The sequence below is a fragment of the Osmerus eperlanus genome, chromosome 12 (genome assembly GCF_963692335.1).
Source record: "Osmerus eperlanus chromosome 12, fOsmEpe2.1, whole genome shotgun sequence".
Classification (NCBI taxonomy): domain Eukaryota; kingdom Metazoa; phylum Chordata; class Actinopteri; order Osmeriformes; family Osmeridae; genus Osmerus; species Osmerus eperlanus.
In genome coordinates, this window is record NC_085029.1 from 9164234 (window position 1) to 9182831 (window position 18598).

The window sequence follows — 18598 nt, forward strand, 5'->3', positions numbered from 1 at the left end:
GTTAGGGTAGTGTGTCACAGCCCGGGCAGCCAGAGTTAGCACCAGGAGGTGAGAGAGAGGGGCGGGGGGACATGGGGCTTCAGGGGGGGGGGGGAAGAGGGCTGTGAGGAGAGGGGGAGTGAGAGACTGAGAGCGAAGGAGAGACTGAGAGAGAAGGGAAATGCTGAGAGGGAGGGAGGGATTGAGAGAGAAGGGAAATGCTGAGAGGGAGGGAGAGATTGAGAGGGAGGGAGAAAAGTGACAAAGACAGAAGTGAAGAAGAAGAAGGGAGGAGGGAGGGAGGGAGCGGGAAAGGCTGGAGAAGGAGGGAGGCAGCGGACGCCTGCTGGCAGGGAGGGGGATCGGCAGGACGGAGGGAGGGAGAGGGGGAAGAGAGGAATGGAGGGGAAACGTCTATCTCTCAGTTCGTCATGCTTCCACAGGGAAGCAGAGCACCACCTGCTCAGCAGGGAAAACGGAGAAAAAAACACTTTGATGTCCTGAACGTCCACGGAAGTCTTCCACAGACAGACGCGACACACACACGCACGCGCACGCACACACACACACACCACTCCAACACAGGCCGGGCAGAGGTCACAGAGGTCACACTGCGGTAGAAACACAGTCCACAGTCTTGGAGGAAAAAAAACACACACATCAGCCCGCTCCAGCGGGCGGCCACCATCGCTGGTCATCCTGGCGATGGCTGGCAGAACAGTGATGTCACATCCTGTCTTCTGGGAGGAAGTGTCGAGACATCTCTGGAGAGCTGTGGATGACAGTGAGAGGGATATGGCTGGTTACACCTTCAGAGAAAGTACTGGAAGGTCTCTAGGCTGACAGGCCCTAAACCCACCCACCTGACAGGAGCTCACAAGGACAGCTACGACCACAGGATAAAAGCTAGAGAGAAAAATAGAAATAAAAATAAAAACTGAACCGAGACAGAAACAAAAAAGAAATGATGAGAGAGAAAAAGAGAAAAAAAACGGTCAAAGGGCTGAGCGATTTCATCAGGATTGCGTTCAGATCAAGCACAATTGCTTTCGGTTCACATCGCAGCACTGTAGAGACTTTAACATCTCGTCTGTGTCACACCGCCTGGAAACTGTGTTCTGTCAGGATGTACCTTCTCCTCCAGCTCTTTGATCTGTCGCTTCTGTGCTTCGATCCATTCCTCTAACTCTTTGATTCTCTGTAAGGATCAGCACATATTAAATTAGTCCATTGAAGAGACATACACCGAGAGGATAAGAGCGTCTGCTAAAGACTAAATGAGATGGATCTACAAAGAATGCTAAAGAGTGACAGAGAGCTAAAGAGAGAGAGAGAGATACAGACACACAGAGAGATAGAGGAGAGAGAAAGAGCGATATGAGAGAGACGGAGAAAGAGAGAGAGAAAGAGCCACACACACAGCAGGAGAGAGAGACACAGAGAGAGACAGAGAGAGAGAGAGAGAGAGAGAGAGAGAGTGAGAGAGAGAGAGAGAGAGCTAAATCATCGACAGCGGCCAGGCTCCAGACAGGTAGGCAGCCATGGAGGCTGCGTGATCCAGACCAGGACTCACCTGCTGGGCGTGCTGCAGCAGGTCCATGCGCTCCCGGAGGATCTGGGAGTCCTTCTCGCGCAGCTCACTCAGCACCTGCCTCTTCCACTGCTCCACGGCCCCGCGCAGACCCTCCCTCTCCTCCTCCGACAGGCCCGCGTCCAGCTTGGCCCCCGCGTCATGCTGCAGGGCGTCAAACAGCATGGCCTCCAGCTCCAGGATCCTCTGGGAGGTGGCGGAGGGGTGGGGGGGGGGGGGGGGGGGGGGGAGGATGGAGAGGAAGGGGAGGGGAGGGAGGGAGGGAGGGGAGAGGAGGGGGAGGGAAGGAGATGATGGATGGATGGATGGAGAATGGGATGGAAGAGGAGGGAGGGAGAAGAGGAAGGGGGAAGAAGGATGGGATGGAAGAGGAAGGAGAATGGGAGGATGGGGAAGGCGGAGGGGGAGGAAGAGGAGAAAGGAGGAGAGAGGAAAAGGAGGAGGGCAATAGGGAGGAAGTGGGGTGGAATAAGAATGCATCAAGAAAGAGGAAAGGATTGGTACAGAAGGTGGAAGGAGGAAGAGAGGATGAGGAATGAGTGGGTGGCAAAAAGTACAGTTACTTCGTATGGCCACCAGAGGGCAGAAATATTCTGTCCAGCTGGATTTTAAATTGATTTTTTATGTCGTCAAAGCTCCTCTTGAGTAATCAGGCTCAGGGGTCAAGGGTCAGGAGTCAAGGGTTGGGGGTCACACCTTATGAGCTTGATCCATCGACTGTTTCCTGTAGTCCAGTTCCTCATCCAAGTAGCCTTTCTGCTTACTAAATAGATGCTGGTGAAGACACACACACACATACTACGGTTATGTCTGGGTTATGTGACCTCTACTGTCTGTGTAATACAGATCAGGAGACTGCACAAGAGCTCAGCCACATACAGGAAGTAGCAACACCAACAGGAAGTAGACACATGCTGTAGGAAGTCAACAGCCAGATTACCTTCTCACTTTCAATGTCCAGCATTTTCTGTTGCAAAGCTGACTTGGTGACTTCTATAGACTCAAGCCACTGAAAGGAGGAGATATTTTATCGATAAGCCACTGAAAGGAGGAGATAGTTTATTTATAAGCCACTAAAAGGAGGAGATTTGTCGGTAAGTATGTCGACAAGCAGGGACAGCGTGAGCCAAGGGGGAGGGTTGGCATGTTGACATGTTGCCGCGAGCTACCTTCTCAGCCAGGGTCAGCACGGTCCTGGCGTGGATCACCACCACCTGCTCGTCATTGGTCAGGTTCTGGTGCAAGGGCACATGGGAAAAGTACCAGAGTTCAGGATCAAACACACACTGACCACTGAGGTTCCACATGGAACCATTTAGGAACCTGTAGATACATAAGGTTGTATTTGGAACCTCTTAATTGTTTTGTTTTTTCAACCTGAACTCTAAGGTCTATCCGTAACCTTCAGTCAGAAGGATTCTTATGTGAGATGATTTGGTTCCTTTGACAGTCTTTTGAATCAGTGTGTCCACATGTACACATGTTAATACACATAGTACGTCCACATACACGGTGCCACATGTACTTAGGAAAAGCAACATACACTTACGGCGTTATCCCCCAGAATGTCCAGCTTCTTCATCAGCTCAGAGATGATGATGTCCTGGAGGAGGGGGGGGGGGAGGGAGGGAGGAGGGGGGGAGAGGGGGAGGAGGGGGGAGAAAGAGAGAGGCGGAGGAGGGGAGGATAGAGTGAGGAGGAGGTGAGACAAGGGTAGGGTAGTGGTGTAGAGTGTAGTGGTGTAGTATGCAGTGTGTAGTGGTCTGGTGGTCTAGTGTGCTGGGTGTAGTATGCAGTGTGTAGTGGTCTGGTGGTCTAGTGTGCTGGGTGTAGTATGCAGTGTGTAGTGGTCTGGTGGTCTAGTGTGCTGGGTGTAGTATGCAGTGTGTAGTGGTCTGGTGGTCTAGTGTGCTGGGTGTAGTATGCAGTGTGTAGTGGTCTGGTGGTCTAGTGTGCTGGGTGTAGTATGCAGTGTGTAGTGGTCTGGTGGTCTAGTGTGCTGGGTGTAGTATGCAGTGTGTAGTGGTCTGGTGGTCTAGTGTGCTGGGTGCAGCTCTGGACTCACATGGACTCCCTCAGCCTCACAGTAGAGCTGCAGAGGACTGAGGCCTTCAGGAAAGTGGATCTGCTGGAAACTGATGCCCGGAGACCTGCGCTCTCTCTCCTGCAGAACACACACCACCGTCACTACCCACACTCACACACTTACTTCAATACGCACACTGTGTGGGGGGGGGGGAGGTGTGTGAGGGCGAGGGGTGTCTGAAGAGTGTGTGTGTGTGTGTGTGTGTGAAGGGGAGGGAGACGTCACTTCTAGTTCCAGGATGCGGAACTCTAAGAGTTCGTTCTGGTCTCTGGCGTCCTGGATGTCGTTCTTCAGCCGGGACTCCTCCGTTTCCATGTGCTTGACCTGCGCAACGTGGCAACAGCATCCATGGTTAAAGCGAAGGCTCTTACGGTATCCAATCAAATCGTCTTTGTTTAGGAGATGCATTCACACAAAGATCTACGTTCCTCACCTTCTCCACCAGTTCCTGGTTCCTCTGATACAAAGCCTGCTTCTCTTCGATCCATTTCACATCCTGCAGACACAACTTAGAATATTTGACCTGTGTTTGTCTGTGAGCTGTATGTACATGCGGTTTGTGTGTATGTTTGTGGTGTGTTTGCCTGTGTCTGTGTGTGTACGTGTGTGTGTTTATGTGTGTGTTTATGTGTGTGTGTGTGTGGTCTGACCAGGCCTTGCTGAGAGAGAGAACATTCCATGTCCTGTATCCTGGTTTGGTAGCGCAGCAGCTGTGCGTGGAGCTGTTCTCTGATCTGGGGAGTAGAGAGGAGACATGATCAGAGACAGACAGACAGACAGACAGACAGATAAACAGACAGACAGATAAACAGACAGACAGACAGGTCGTCACCTTCAGCTCCTTCTCGGCGTCGAAGGTGCCCCCGACCTGCTCCTGCAGTAGAGCGTAGGCCCTCTGCAGAGCCTGGTACTCCATGGTCAGCTGACGGAACCTCAGCTCGGTCTCCTCACGCACCATACCCTGCAGCACACACACACACCTTTACACACACATACACACACACACACAGACACACCTCACAGAGGAACGCACAGGCACACACACACATAAACAGACGCACAGACGCATGCGCACACAGGCGCACGCGCACACATAAAAACACATGCACATCAGCACCAGGGTTGAGGGGTTTGAGGGTGATGGAGGCAGGAGGTCAGAGGTCAGGGGGTCGTCTTCCTCACCTCCTCGGGCTCGTCGTCTGGGGTGCAGGGGGTGTGGACAGAGACGGACGAGCCGTCAGAGTCCACAGACGCTTCCTCGTCATAACCGAAGAACGTCTCGATCACTGGCTGCTAGGAGACACACCCCAGGTCAGACACACCCCAGGTTAGACACACCCCTGGTCAGACACACCCCAGGTTAGACACACCCCTGGGCAGACACACCCCAGGTCAGACACACCCCAGGTCAGACACACCCCTGACTCTGTAGCACCTGTTCATATTAGTTGAATAGTTTCTTTCCACTATGTGTGTTTTCTACTGTCTTCTCTTCTGTTTCTACTGTGTTTCTGCTGGCTTTCTCCTGTGGTTCTGCTAGGTTTCTATTGGGGGTCTCCTGTGGTTTTAATGTAGTGTCCCTGTGTTTCTACAGCTTTGTACTGTGTTTCTACTGTGTGTCTACTGTGAGCTCCCACCTTACAGGCTCGGAAGCCTTTCTTCCTGCGGCCAGAGTCCTGCCGTCTGTACCTCAATAACATGTCTCTCTCCTGGAGCACAGCCGCACAGAGGGAGGAAGAAAAGAAGGAAGAGAGGAAGAAAGAAAGAAAGAAAGAAAGAAAGGGAGGGAGCCACAAGGGAATATGTGGAATGACAAGAGGACACAAAGATAATCTCATGAATATTCATCAATGCAGCAGTTCATATGCATTACATATACATAATTCAAGTCGAACTTTCCAGAGAGTGTGTTTCTGCACTGAGCATGGAGACAAAGAGATCCAACTTACAATGACACTTTTCACATAGCCAGCTGTTTCCAGTGCCTGGAAATCAATCACAAACACGGCGCATGTCAGATCCAGAAACACACAAACCATACAGCCCTGTATAACAGTAATGAACCTGACAAGAAGACAGAGAGAGACAATCAGTAACAGAGAGAGAGTCTGTCTGGCAGTGAACAACTAAGACATCAAGAGAGAGGGGAGGAGGGGGTGTGAGTGAACGAGACAGAAAGAGAGAGCGATAGAAAGAAATAGACAATGAGAGAGTGACAGAAGAGACATAGAGTGAGAGACAGAGAGGGGGAGAGACAGAGAAAGGGAGAGACAGACAGAAAGTGATCGACAGAGACAGAAAGGGAGCGAGAGAGAGAGAGAGAGGAACAGAGACAGAGAGAGAGAGAGAGAGGAACAGAGACAGAGAGAGAGAGAGGAACAGAGAGAGAGAGAGAGAGAGAGAGAGAGAGAGAGAGAGAGAGAGAGAGAGAGAGAGAGAGAGAGAGAGAGAGAGAGAGAGAGAGAGAGAGAGAGAGAGAGAGAGAGAGAATTAGAGAGAGAGAGAGAGAGAGAGAGAGAGAGAGTGATGGTAATACCTTTGACAGGTCGTCGATGATGTTCTGCTGCTCCAGCACCTGCAGTCGGAGGAACTCAATCTCCCTCTCCTCCTGGCTCTGGTCCAGGTCGTTCAGAGAGCTGGGTCTGCGAATGGTCCCAGCCTTCTCCCTCTGGAGGGGAAAGGGTTAAACATGGAATCACATGACCATCATTTGTCCAGGAATTGAATGGCTAAACATGTATAAACATGTCTACACAGTCAAGAGAGGAAAGGGTTAACCACAGAGAACATATCATTCAATCTGTCTAGGTATTAAAGGGTTAAACAGGTATGCACACAATCGGTCTGGGAATTAAAGGGTTAAACGTGTATAAACCTGTAATCTACAATGTAAAGAGATTAAAGGGTTAAACCCAAACATATAATCCAATCAGCCTCGATGAAAGGGTTGAAAGTGTAGGGCCTCTACAATTTAACTTCTATTTTTCCCAGGTGGCAAAATTTTGTTTTGGTTCAGGCTGAGGGTTGGTGGGTCAGGGGTCAGGGGTCGTACCATCTCCATGTTCTCCTGGGTGACGAAGCGCAGCTTGTTCTCCATGCGGTGCAGGGCGTGAGCCAGCTCCTCATTCTTCCTGCTCAGTCTCTTGTTCTTGTCCAGCAGGGGCATGAACTGGCTCTCTGTCTCTCTCAGGCGCTTCAGCTGCACACACACACACAGACATGCACACACACACTCACACACACACACACACAGACATGCACACACACACACACACACACACAGACATGTACACACACACACACACACACACACAGACAGACATGCACACACACACACAGACATGCACACACAGACATGCGCACACACACACACACAGACATGCACACACAGACATGCACACACACACATAGACATGCACACACACACACACAGACATGCACACACACACACAACCGGGGTCAGAAAGGATTGACAGTGGCTCCAAGACTTAAGAAGGAACTGAAATATTCTGTGCGTTTGGTGACATGAGATGATTTTAGTTAGTCTAACTCAAGAGTCAGAGCAAGCTGGGGTAGAAGCATGGTCGCTCAAGGAAATGTTAAAGACCAGAAGGTGATTCTGTGGAGGGGGGAGAGAGTTGTGAGGTGGAGTGGGTATTCTGTTGGCAGACAGGGAAGGCTGGCTTCGGATTAATGATACAGTGTACCTGGGGAAGAAGGGAGGTCTTACTGTAACAGTGAAAATGCTGATGTGGGGTTTTTCCAAAACACATTACAGAATGTTCTAGAATCATGTGCTCATGGCGAAGAGGTTGGGGAGGGCCTTGTAGTATGGAGTCTAAAAATGATATGTAGTAAAGAATACTGGACCTCAATATCTCCTTTTGAATTTGTATGAATCTTTTGTCTTTGTATTTTCTAACTCAACTTGAAATGAAATACTGAGCTAATGTGTGCCAGTCCCCTGAGTTTTTCACAACAGCAGGGTAATTCCTGTGGTCTATTGAAGTCATTAACCGAGGAATTAGGTGCAGTAAGAGGAAATAGTCCAAGTAGAAAAAAACACAACAAACCTTAATGTACACACACACACACACACAGACACAGCAGTCCTCACCAGCTCGTTGCGTTCCTCAGACAGCAGGGCGTTGCGGTCCTCCAGCTTGCGTGTGATGGCGCTGAGCTCGGCGATCTTCAGCTGGAAACGCCGGACGTCCTTCTCATCCAACTGCTGCTCCAACACAAACCATCCGTACATGAGCAGGGAGCTGCTTCCCAAACACCTACCACACACCTCCTTTAACCTACCAGAACCTACCATAGCCTGGCACACAGCTACCATGACCTACCACACATTACTATAATCTACCACCTTCTATTCAACTGCCATAGACCTAGCATTAAACTGTGACAACTTCTGTACTGCTGACCTATTTAGGACCGAGGCTGTATAGATCTGATTCATACACAACATACACAGAGACCTACCAATTAAGGTACCAAGATATTGCAGACTTTATTCAAATACATAAGAATATCAGCACATTCAAGCAGACGCATTCACAATTAACAAATAACCGCGAAAGCATTCATTTCATATAGTGCCATGCAAATGAGAGCCAGGTGTGTTTGTGTATGCATGCATGTGTGTGGGCTTGCACTTCCTGTGTGTGTATTTGCTCTACTTTCCAGTGTGTGTCCGTCCTCTAGTGTCTTGCGTGTGGGTTCTTTATGGTTCTGTGTGTGTGTCTGTGTGTGTCGGTACGGTTGTGTGTGTGTCCCGTTCTAGGAGGAGGGTGGAGTGGCGCTGAGAGGAGAGGATAGCTACGTGGTAGACGTCTCCTCTGGTTCCAGGTCTGGTCTAGTCTACTAGTCCCACAGAGAGGGCACACACAACGCCAGAACACAAAGTAGGCAGACAGAAACCATCCAACACCAATGGCTGCGATTTGGAGAAAACACATATAACTCAGGCTGTGATTGGGCGGTTTCAGGCACTGCTTCACCCATCATCAAAGCAAAACATGTCATGCTCAGTTTTGACCAAAACCAACAGCGTGCATAACAAAAAAGACAAATGCAACTCAACAGTCAGGGGTTGTACAGCAGCCGTATCCTACAACAGTGACCTGCAAAGACCACTGCCCTCTGGCTACACCTGTCTAGCCTGACTACCACTTCCTCCCTGGTCGGGCAGAGGGAGGAAGGGAGCGAGGGATGGAGAAAGCGGGGGAGGAGAATGCCAGGAAGGAAGTTGGAGGGAGGGAGAATGGAGGGAGGGAGGCAGAAACTCAGGGAGAGAGGGAGAAGCGACTGTACTGTGGACGTGGGAGGATGAGGAGTGCGGACGAGGCAGGGAGGGAGGAGGAAGGGGAGGGATGAAGGAGAATGGAGAGAGGAAGGAAGAAGGGATGGAGGGAGGGAGGCAGGGAGAAATAAAGAAAGGAGGGAGGAAGGAAGGAAGGAGGGAGGCAGAATCAACTGTAGGCTACTAGGAGCTAGCTACAGTTCTGTATCATTTGTGGCAGGAGGAGGAGGGAGATGTTCTTACAGGGCTGTTGGGGTGCTCTGCTGAGGCCTGGCCAGCTCTGGGGCTCTGCAGGCCCCTGTCCGTGTCTCTGAGCTGGGCTAGCTGCTGCTCCACCGCCTGCTTCTGCAGCTGGAGCCTCTGGGAGTGGCCCGCCTGCAGCCCCAACGCCTTGTCCAGCACACACACTGCTCTGTCTTTCACCTTAATCTCATCCATCTACAGGACACACACAGACACACCACCCACGCGCACACACGCACACATGCACGCAAACGCAGGGGACAAACACAGATGCAAGGACGCGACGCACAAGTAAGAGACACATACACACACACACACACACGTACACGCACAGAGATACACACTGCTGTGTGGGCACAGGTCCGCTTGCCCAGCTGCCTTGTTACCATGGAAACCCGGCTAACTGTGAATCCCGCCCATCTTATCGATGAGCTCGTCAGGATGGTCTCCCTGGCGTGCTTTCCCTAAAGGGGTTCTTTCCAACGCGGTCATTCCGTCCTCTTCCTCACATCCCACCCCACCCATCCACCCAACCCCGCCCCACCTCTCCCTTCCTCCCCCCTCCTCCTCTTCTCCCCCCCTCCTCCTCTTCTCCCCCTCCTCCTCCTCCTCCTCTCTCTCACCTTCCTGTTCCTCTGCTTTCAAACCGTAATCCTGACACAATAAGGCATGTGTGCGAGTGTCAAAACTATCGCGACGTAATGCGTGTGTGCCTATGTGCGATGTCGTAACGTGTGATTTTGTCGTGACGTGTGTGTGTGTGGACTGGGTGGGCCTGAGGGGGGGCGTGGGGGGGACGCGTGGGGGGGACAGAGAGAGAGACAGCAGCGTAGGGGTCTCACCAGCCGGCGGATCTCCCTCTCACACTCCTTCTTGATGCGCGTGATCTCCTCCTGGTGGAAGTGGTGGACGCTGCGGATCTCTGCCGCCTTGGTCTTGTCGGCCTGCAGGGCCACGGCCAGGGCCTCCTCCATGTGCCGCCGCGCCCCCTTCATCTCCAGGAGCTCCTGCTGCATCCGGCTCCTCTCCCCGTCGTAGCACCTCCGCGCCTCCTCCCGCGCCTCCAGCACCAGCGCCGTCTTCTCCTTGTCGGAGGCGCCGTCGCGCAGCGCGCTCACCAGCCCCTGCAGCCTCACGATCTCGCCGTCCTTCACCTTGATGACGCGCAGCAGCTCGCTCTCGTGTTGCCGCAGCAAGGACTCGCGGACGGCGTGGACCTCCTTGAGCTTCTCCTCGTGGAGCTTGGCGCGCAGCTCCGTGGCGGCGACCGTGGAGCGGTTCTGCTCGTGGCGCACCTCCTGGCTCTTCTCACGCTCCAGACGGCTCACCTGAGGAAGACAGGGACCACGGCAGGTAGAGCCGGGTTAGACCAGGACTGGACCTGACCAGGACTGGACCAGGACTGGACCAGGACTGGACCAGGACATGTTGTGTTACACACACTTCATTTCGTGATTTCAGTGATTGAATCTAGAGTTGTGCTGGTCTTAGCAGTGTTCCATGTATCTTTCAAATTACAGCAAGCATTATTCCAGAAAATTTACTGAACTTACTCTTGGTGAAGTATTACTATACTCTATTTAAGTGTAGGTGGTCTCTACTGTACTCTAGTGTAGGTGGTCTCTATTGTACTCTAGTGTAGGTGGTCTCTACTGTACTCTAGTGTAGGTGGTCTCTATTGTACTCTAGTGTAGGTGGTCTCTACTGTACTCTAGTGTAGGTGGTCTCTATTGTACTCTAGTGTAGGTGGTCTCTATTGTACTCTAGTGTAGGTGGTCTCTACTGTACTCTAGTGTAGGTGGTCTCTATTGTACTGTAGTGTAGGTGGTCTCTACTGTACTCTAGTGTAGGTGGTCTCTATTGTACTCTAGTGTAGGTGGTCTCTACTGTACTCTAGTGTAGGTGGTCTCTACTGTACTCTAGTGTAGGTGGTCTCTATTGTACTCTAGTGTAGGTGGTCTCTATTGTACTGTAGTGTAGGTGGTGTACTCGCCCTGGTCTTCTCCTGCTGCAGTTCAATCTGGATGTCCGTCAGTTTAGTCCTTAGCTCCTCGTTAGCGGATTGGAGTGTTGCCATGGCGTCAACCTTCTCCGATCTGCCTCGACCCCCAGGTCCCTTCTTAGACATGGTGAGGTGACCCCTGACCCCTAACCCCACGGGAACAGCCTGAGTTTCACAGCCCTTGTACTCCTTCACCACCTCAGCTCCTGCTCCATCGCCTCTGACACCTGCAACGTCAACAATAGAACAACACAGTTATGTCAACAACAACAACATTAAATAACATACAGCAGCGTCAACAACAATAAGAATGAGAACATAAAACAATGTCAACAACAACATACACATATGCAACTATGTAAACAACAACAGTGTAACAAAACACTGCAATGTCGACAAAAGCAACGTACAAACACACAACATAAATAACAAACCAACACAAAGCAATATCAACAACAGTAACCCAACACTCTTCAACAACATAAGAATGACAAGACACAGCAATGTAATCAACCAATGAATAGATTTCAGAATCTACCAAAAGGGCTCCCAATCCATAAATCCATAGTTGTTGTAGTAAATAGGGACTCACAGCAGTCCCCAAACTGATCAATGTCCCACAGTCCCAGTGGCCTTTATTAGACGTCTTTAGACACCGAGAGACACAAACATGCACAAAGCCTCTTCATTGGTCTAATTTTGGTCACCAATATGGATCACCACACGCCAACCTCACCAGCGATGACGAATGACAGCCCACCAGGTGCTCAGCCTACATTCCAAGGAAAACCGTGGAACATTCTACCCATACCGAATACTTCATTTTGTACCGTACATAGTCCTACACATATCCCACTGCCTCATGACCACATAACAGACCCTACCTCTCCTGTACTTAGTCCTACTGCCTCAAGACCACATAACACACCCTACCTCTCCTGTACTTAGTCCTACTGCCTCAAGACCACATAACAGACCCTACCTCTCCTGTACTTAGTCCTACTGCCTCAAGACCACATAACACACCCTACCTCTCCTGTACTTAGTCCTACTGCCTCAAGACCACATAACAGACCCTACCTCTCCTGTACTTAGTCCTACTTCCTCAAGACCACATAACACACCCTACCTCTCCTGTACTTAGTCCTACTGCCTCAAGACCACATAACAGACCCTACCTCTCCTGTACTTAGTCCTACTTCCTCAAGACCACATAACAGACCCTACCTCTCCTGTACTTAGTCCTACTGCCTCAAGACCACATAACACACTTGACCTCTCCTGTACTTAGTCCTACTGCCTCAAGACTTCACAAACACCCTACCTCTCCTGTAAAGTCCCACTGCCTCATGACCTTGGTCCTACACATATCCCACTGCCTCTACTCTGGAGGACATGTCCACCTGTCTCCAGGATCATCACTGCAAGAGAGAGGAACCTCATCCCTGCACACTGGTACACAGTGGAGGTCTCAGAGTGTGCTAGGTCCAGGCTAGCACACAAATGACAGGCTTGTTCTTCCACGGGCCAGTACTGACATCATGGTGTGTGTGTGTGTGTGTGTATGGAGGCAGACACAGGCAGTACTGACTCCATGTTGTTTAGACGAGAGGTGCTGCAGCTGCTGTTGTTTCTATCGACCCCCGTAACTTACAGCTAAACCCTCACACACACACACACACACACACACACACACACACACACACACACTCACGTACATTACACTTGTCAGCAGACTAAAGGTCTATTCAATAACTTTCACACCAGTCAGATTAGCGGCCATAAACAGCTCCCGTAGTCGGACACACCGATACAGTCTTTGCAGAACCCACCCACCCACCTTCCCACCCACCACCCCCCCACACACAACACTAACCTTGTAAACATGGTCCAACCTGTCAGTCTGTCTGTGCAGCTCTATGCTGAATAGTATCCATCCACAAACTCTTCCTCACGTCCTGCCACCCACATGTCCTCCCATCCTCACACTCATCCTCACATCCTCCCCTTCTCCCTTCCTCGCACCCCCACCCCACGCTCCCACTGACAATGCAGCTCCCACCAGACAGATAATTCACTGCACCTCCTCCTAACCCGGTAATACTGCTCCTGGTGCACCTCCTCCTAACCCAGTAATACTGCTCCTGGTGCACCTCCTCCTACCCAGTAATACTGGTCCTGCAGCCTCAGCCTGAAGTAACAACATTGCCGCTGCGCCCAGCCCTGGCTGGGAACATCACGGCACGCACCCACTAGCCCGGGAAACGGCAGGCCTGGCAGGATGAATCATCAAAACAGCAGCGAGCAGACGGAAGGAGAGAGCAGGAAGGATGGGAGCGAGCGCGAAAAGGAAGGATGGGGAAGCGGAGAGGAAAAGAGGGATGGAGAGGAGATGAGGAGGAGAGGAGGAGATGGTGGGCTTACCGTGAACACACCCCCCTCCCTGCTGAAGACAGGATCAAGCCCGGCAGGAGAGAGGGAGCAGAGGAGGAGGAGGAGGTGGAGGAGGAGGACGCTGCATGAGCCCGCGTACACGACACACACACATGCGTGCGTGCCTCTGCTTCCCCGAGTCAAGAGCCGTGCGTGCGGATGTGAGGCGACGCGGCTGCTCCCTGTTCGCCCAGCGAGGCTCTCTGCTGTCTGCACGGGCTCCCCTAGTGGACAAACGAACACACTACCAGCCACCCATGTCCTCATACTGCGTCATACACACACGCGCTCGTGCGCGCGCACACACACTACGGACACAGACGGACAGATGGACAGTAACAAAAATACGGACACTGAACACAGAGACAGACACATAGACATATTGGCCACCGTATGAGTCTAAACGTGGCCATTGATATTGAAAAGCAACTGAGATTTAAAATGAGGTCCTGATTTAAGCAGACTTAATGTACTAAGGATATGCCCTAAATAACCCGAGGGCTGTAAACTTTCCAACCAGCCTCATCTTTCACAGTGCCTAGTGCCTGCATGTCAGCGGGCAGTCTGCTCCTCCGTTCCCCGCCGTTAAGTAGAGTATCGTTTTTTCAGTTCTCCGTATAGGCCTACTGTTTATATTCTGATATCCTTGTAAATATAAATAAAACATTTCGCTTACACTGTGCGTGTGGGCTGTCGTTATTTGGGGTACATTTTTGTACATTTGCTTGCGCGGCGAAAGTTTGGCCACTTGGATGAAATGTTTACATAGGTAGTGATGGCACTCATAGTAGGCTATTACAGACTGACGCTGTGTAGCCTATTTAATACCAGTTACAATATTTCCATTGCTGTTCCCTTTTGATGTTCTTCAGTGCGACACCAGCTGTATGGGTGAAATTACAGTAAGGGAGGGCCAGTAGACTACGAGCAGTCGCTTGTAGTCTACTGGCCCTCCCTTCCCCTCCGTTGAGCAAGACGGTCGGGCGTAAAGGCTTCAAAGAAACACGGCAACCGGAGGACGGCGTGCTCTTGTTTTGTTCAGCTGCATCGCGCTGGACCAATCACGCGCAACGTTACTTTAGGTCAACAGATCCTAGCGCGTCACTGACCAGGTTTTGATACAGAAATCACACTGTTGGTCTGCGTACTGTGTATCTCGTGGTTATTGTAGATGCAAACCTTTTCCTTGTGTTTAATTTAAATAGCCGACAGTGCGGATTTTCCGTCCGCCACTAGGAATAGAAAACAGGGAGGAACGACACATTTTGGATTCCAATTGTTACCCTATACATGAATCGGTGCTCGTTATACCTTTCACACATTTGGACCCAGATCATTAGCGGGTGGGTCTCCATCTCTGGTTGTTTACATCTCTGATCATGTCAGAGAGAAGTGGCGAGGAGAATTTACAGGGTAAGTCTCAATGTTGTAATTGTAGTCGGTTATTATGATAGATGGACGTATGTTTTGGGTCATGGTGTACTATTATTATAGTATTATTGTAGCATAAATGCAGTATTATTTGAAATGTATTTATTGTTTGGAGGATAACCCCTTGAGATGCAGCATCTCGTTTTCGAGGGGGTCCTCTAATCAAGACTTTAGGAAAGCTACTTTCACGTGACAGTGGTTGTCCTAGTAGGTGATAGTACCCAGTGTGGTCTGAAATGGGTCCCACGCCAGGCCGCCCAGTCTGTCTAAACAATGAATCATCTACGGTGGCGCGGTGCACTACAGCCGACCTTGGTCCGTCATACCTCAGAACTCGAAACGCATGTTTCCCATTGTGTTGTGAAATATTTATAGCGTTCCAGTTATGATAAGGAGACCAGACAAGCTTCGGAACGCGCGCTCCTGCTCGGTATATTATGCAACACAACAGGGGGAGGGGACCAGCACGTTCTCTCATTGGGCGGACACTCTCACTGCATGAAAAAATACATTTCCAAGAACAGAGGACAAGCTTGGTCAGAGTTGCTATTTAAAGAACGTGCGCGCGCACACACACACACACACACACACATAAACGTGTCGTACTGACAATATTAGGTTGCATGGTCTATAATACGGTCATTCTACTTATTTGGGTTCAGGCAGATTCATATGGGACTGTTTGTTTACATGTTTGTCTGTTTATCCACTTTCCTACCTGTCTTTCTGTCTGTCTCTTTTACCTCTCTCTTTGTGACGACCTGCCTGTCTCCCTGCCTGTCTCCCTGTCTGTCTCCCTATCTGTCTCCCTATCTGTCTCCCTGTCTGTCTACTTGCTGTTTGCTCTGGTCAGAGTGGAGCCCTAACTGTCCAGTGTGTGTCTTCCCCATCGCTCCGAAGGCTCCTGGGTGGAGCTGCACTTCAACAGCAGCCCTGCCGGGGGCGCCGCAACACAACCAGCCAACAGCCAGGAGGCAGAGAAGGAGGATGCTCCAGAGTCTACCCAGGGAGAGGAGCTCATCTCCGGGTCTGCTGAAACAGATGAGAGGGTCCCTGGTTCTCCCCTGGATGGGGAGCCAGCGTCTGGGTCTATCCTGACACTGGACGGGGAAAACGATTCTGGGTCTATCCAGGGAGGAGAGCAGGTTCCAGGGTTGGACCAGGCTGATACCCAGGCTGCTAGCCAGGGTCTGGACCTGGAGAAGATGTTGCTGGAAGCCCAGCACGAGTCTGGCCGGAGCAGCTCCAGGGGTAGTGTGCCATGTGACAGGTACAGTATCTCTTAAAACTGCCTCAATATCTTGATTTAGAGGCCTGTGCATCTGTATGTGTATATACTGGTTGGTACCTCGATATATTGAAATGTGGGCCTGTGTGTGTATATTTACTGAAAGTTCCAGTATGTATGTATGTATGTATGTATGTATGTATGTATGTATGTATGAACAGTCCACCAAGATCCCAGACTCCTTTGCACCTGCGTCGTGGCTCTGAGGTGCCTAGTTCTGCTGAGAAAAATAGCTCACAGGTAAACATGATAATAATACCAATCTATTTATCTAGAAGATACTTTTATCCAGAGCGGCAAGCAGTACAGGGGGGTTTGAACCTGTGACCTTTCAAATGCTGTACCACTGAGCTGCTCTCTCCTTCCCATACACACACAGACACACACACCACTCACCTCGGAGTTAGATTTCTTTTAAACAAGTGTGTTTCTGCTCCAGTCTGAGGAAGACTACTTGGACCGAAGGCGTGAGGTGGAGAACCTGATGAAGAAGAACGCAGACTGGATCTGGGATTGGTCCAGCCGGCCAGAAAATCTCCCACCTAAGTCAGTGTCGCTTAGTAACAAACAACTTCTCGTTCATTGTGCCCAGTGTGTTGTCAGTTGTGTGAGTGGGTTTAAATATTTACCCTGTATGTGTGCTGTGGACTGGGTGTCTGTGTGTGTGTCTCTGGGTGTACTGTGTGTGTGTCTCTGGGTGTCTGTGTGTGTGTCTCTGGGTGTACTGTGTGTGTGTCTCTGGGTGTCTGTGTGTGTGTCTCTGGGTGTCTGTGTGTGTGTCTCTGGGTGTACTGTGTGTGTGTCTCTGGGTGTCTGTGTGTGTGTCTCTGGGTGTACTGTGTGCGTGTGTGTGTGTGTGTCCAGAGAGTTCCTGTTGAAGCATCCTAAACGCGCCACGCCCCTGAGCATCAGGAACACGCGTGTGATGAAGAAAGGAGGGATCTTCTCAGCAGACTTCGTCAAGGTCTTCCTGCCCTCCCTGCTCCTGTCTCACATCCTTGCCATCGGCCTGGGGTGAGCCCCGCCCCCTTCACCCTACCATACTCCCCCCTGCCTCCCCCACACTCCCCTGCCTCCCCCCATAATGTCTATAACCGTGTGTTTGACCTTGATTTGGGGTGTCTTCCCAGGGTGTACATTGGCAGGCGACTGGCCCCTCCCTCCAGCTCCTTCTGAACCTGATACTGATCGGAGGAACCGTCGTGGTCACCTTCCTCACCGCCGTCATCATCATCACCGCTGCTGGGCTACAAGTGATGCTTCCTAGATGCATAGGTGCTTCCGTCCTGTGACCTGTTTCTGTCCTGCTGGGATTGTTCCTACTGTCTGCTGCTGTCCATCACTGTCTGACTGGTTTACCATCTAGCTCACTGACTGACTGGTTCACTGACTGACTAGTTTACCATCTGACCTACTGACCCACAATCTGGATCACTGACTGACTGGTTTACTGACTGATTGTCTGGCCTGCTGGCTGACTGATGTATTGTCTGACTGGGGCTCAGGTCTCAGATGTGTGAGATGGAAGAGGAATGGGGGAAACATTAGACAAGTGCATGATGGGATGTCAGTTGGTTCTGCCGGTGAGATGGGATGGAGAACGGTGTCCGGGAGTTGTAGAGGGAGCTGGGCTGAAGCCGAGATCAGAAGAGCCTTATCTGTTTCAGAGTCGAAAGCTAAAAATAGCTGCAGAACCACAAATGTGTTGGTCATTAATATATACACTGTATGTGTACCGTTATGTATTTTGTATCTGTATATAATGTTGAATGAGCCCTCAAGGATGCACACAAGAGCAGGGGGGGGGAGAGAGGGGTTAGACCAGGGGTCCCCAAACATTTTTCTGCGAGGGCCAGATTATTTTTCCTTTCTTAAATGTGGGGCCGGGTCGGTCTGTAACAGGAAATTACATGGCCGGGGTGACTACCAGTATTATTGTGGAGATTTTATTATGATTTTAAATGTTTTCATTATGATAGATTAGTTTATCATTTGATTATGCAACGTACATCCGTACATATCAAGGGATATCCTATTAAAAGAGCATTATTACTATCGTTCTTGTAATTACCTTTTTTCATATTCATTGCTAATGAAATCAAAACATTTACTTAGTTCAGCATATTAATCAGTGTGAACTAATTATTATTATTATTTTTTAGTCTGCCATTGTTCAGAGGGCCGGTCCAAATGCGTGCACGGGTCCTAGTTTGGGGACCCCTGGGTTAGACTGATGG

The 18598-nt window shown here is 50.5% G+C and overlaps 2 protein-coding genes across 2 annotated transcripts; one reads left to right on the plus strand and one right to left on the minus strand.

The window, feature by feature from the left end:
- Positions 1-171: 171 nt before the first annotated feature.
- jakmip3 (Janus kinase and microtubule interacting protein 3) lies at positions 172-13839 on the minus strand. The gene is made up of 23 exons (XM_062475408.1): positions 13634-13839; positions 11201-11436; positions 10050-10535; positions 9208-9402; positions 7774-7887; positions 6709-6855; positions 6193-6324; positions 5606-5641; positions 5294-5365; positions 4839-4946; positions 4489-4617; positions 4307-4390; positions 4090-4152; positions 3882-3980; positions 3636-3734; positions 3120-3173; positions 2740-2805; positions 2511-2579; positions 2267-2344; positions 1553-1756; positions 1112-1177; positions 843-916; positions 172-751 (listed from the first exon to the last, which is right to left on the minus strand). Exons 2-22 carry the CDS (start codon positions 11333-11335, stop codon positions 866-868), a joined length of 2487 nt encoding a protein of 828 aa, XP_062331392.1. The 5' UTR covers positions 11336-11436; positions 13634-13839; the 3' UTR covers positions 172-751; positions 843-865.
- Positions 13840-14635: 796 nt separating this feature from the next.
- LOC134031703 (BCL2/adenovirus E1B 19 kDa protein-interacting protein 3-like) lies at positions 14636-18522 on the plus strand. The gene is made up of 6 exons (XM_062475407.1): positions 14636-15055; positions 15974-16343; positions 16523-16601; positions 16801-16907; positions 17226-17375; positions 17492-18522. Exons 1-6 carry the CDS (start codon positions 15022-15024, stop codon positions 17535-17537), a joined length of 786 nt encoding a protein of 261 aa, XP_062331391.1. The 5' UTR covers positions 14636-15021; the 3' UTR covers positions 17538-18522.
- The last annotated feature ends 76 nt before the right edge of the window (positions 18523-18598 follow it).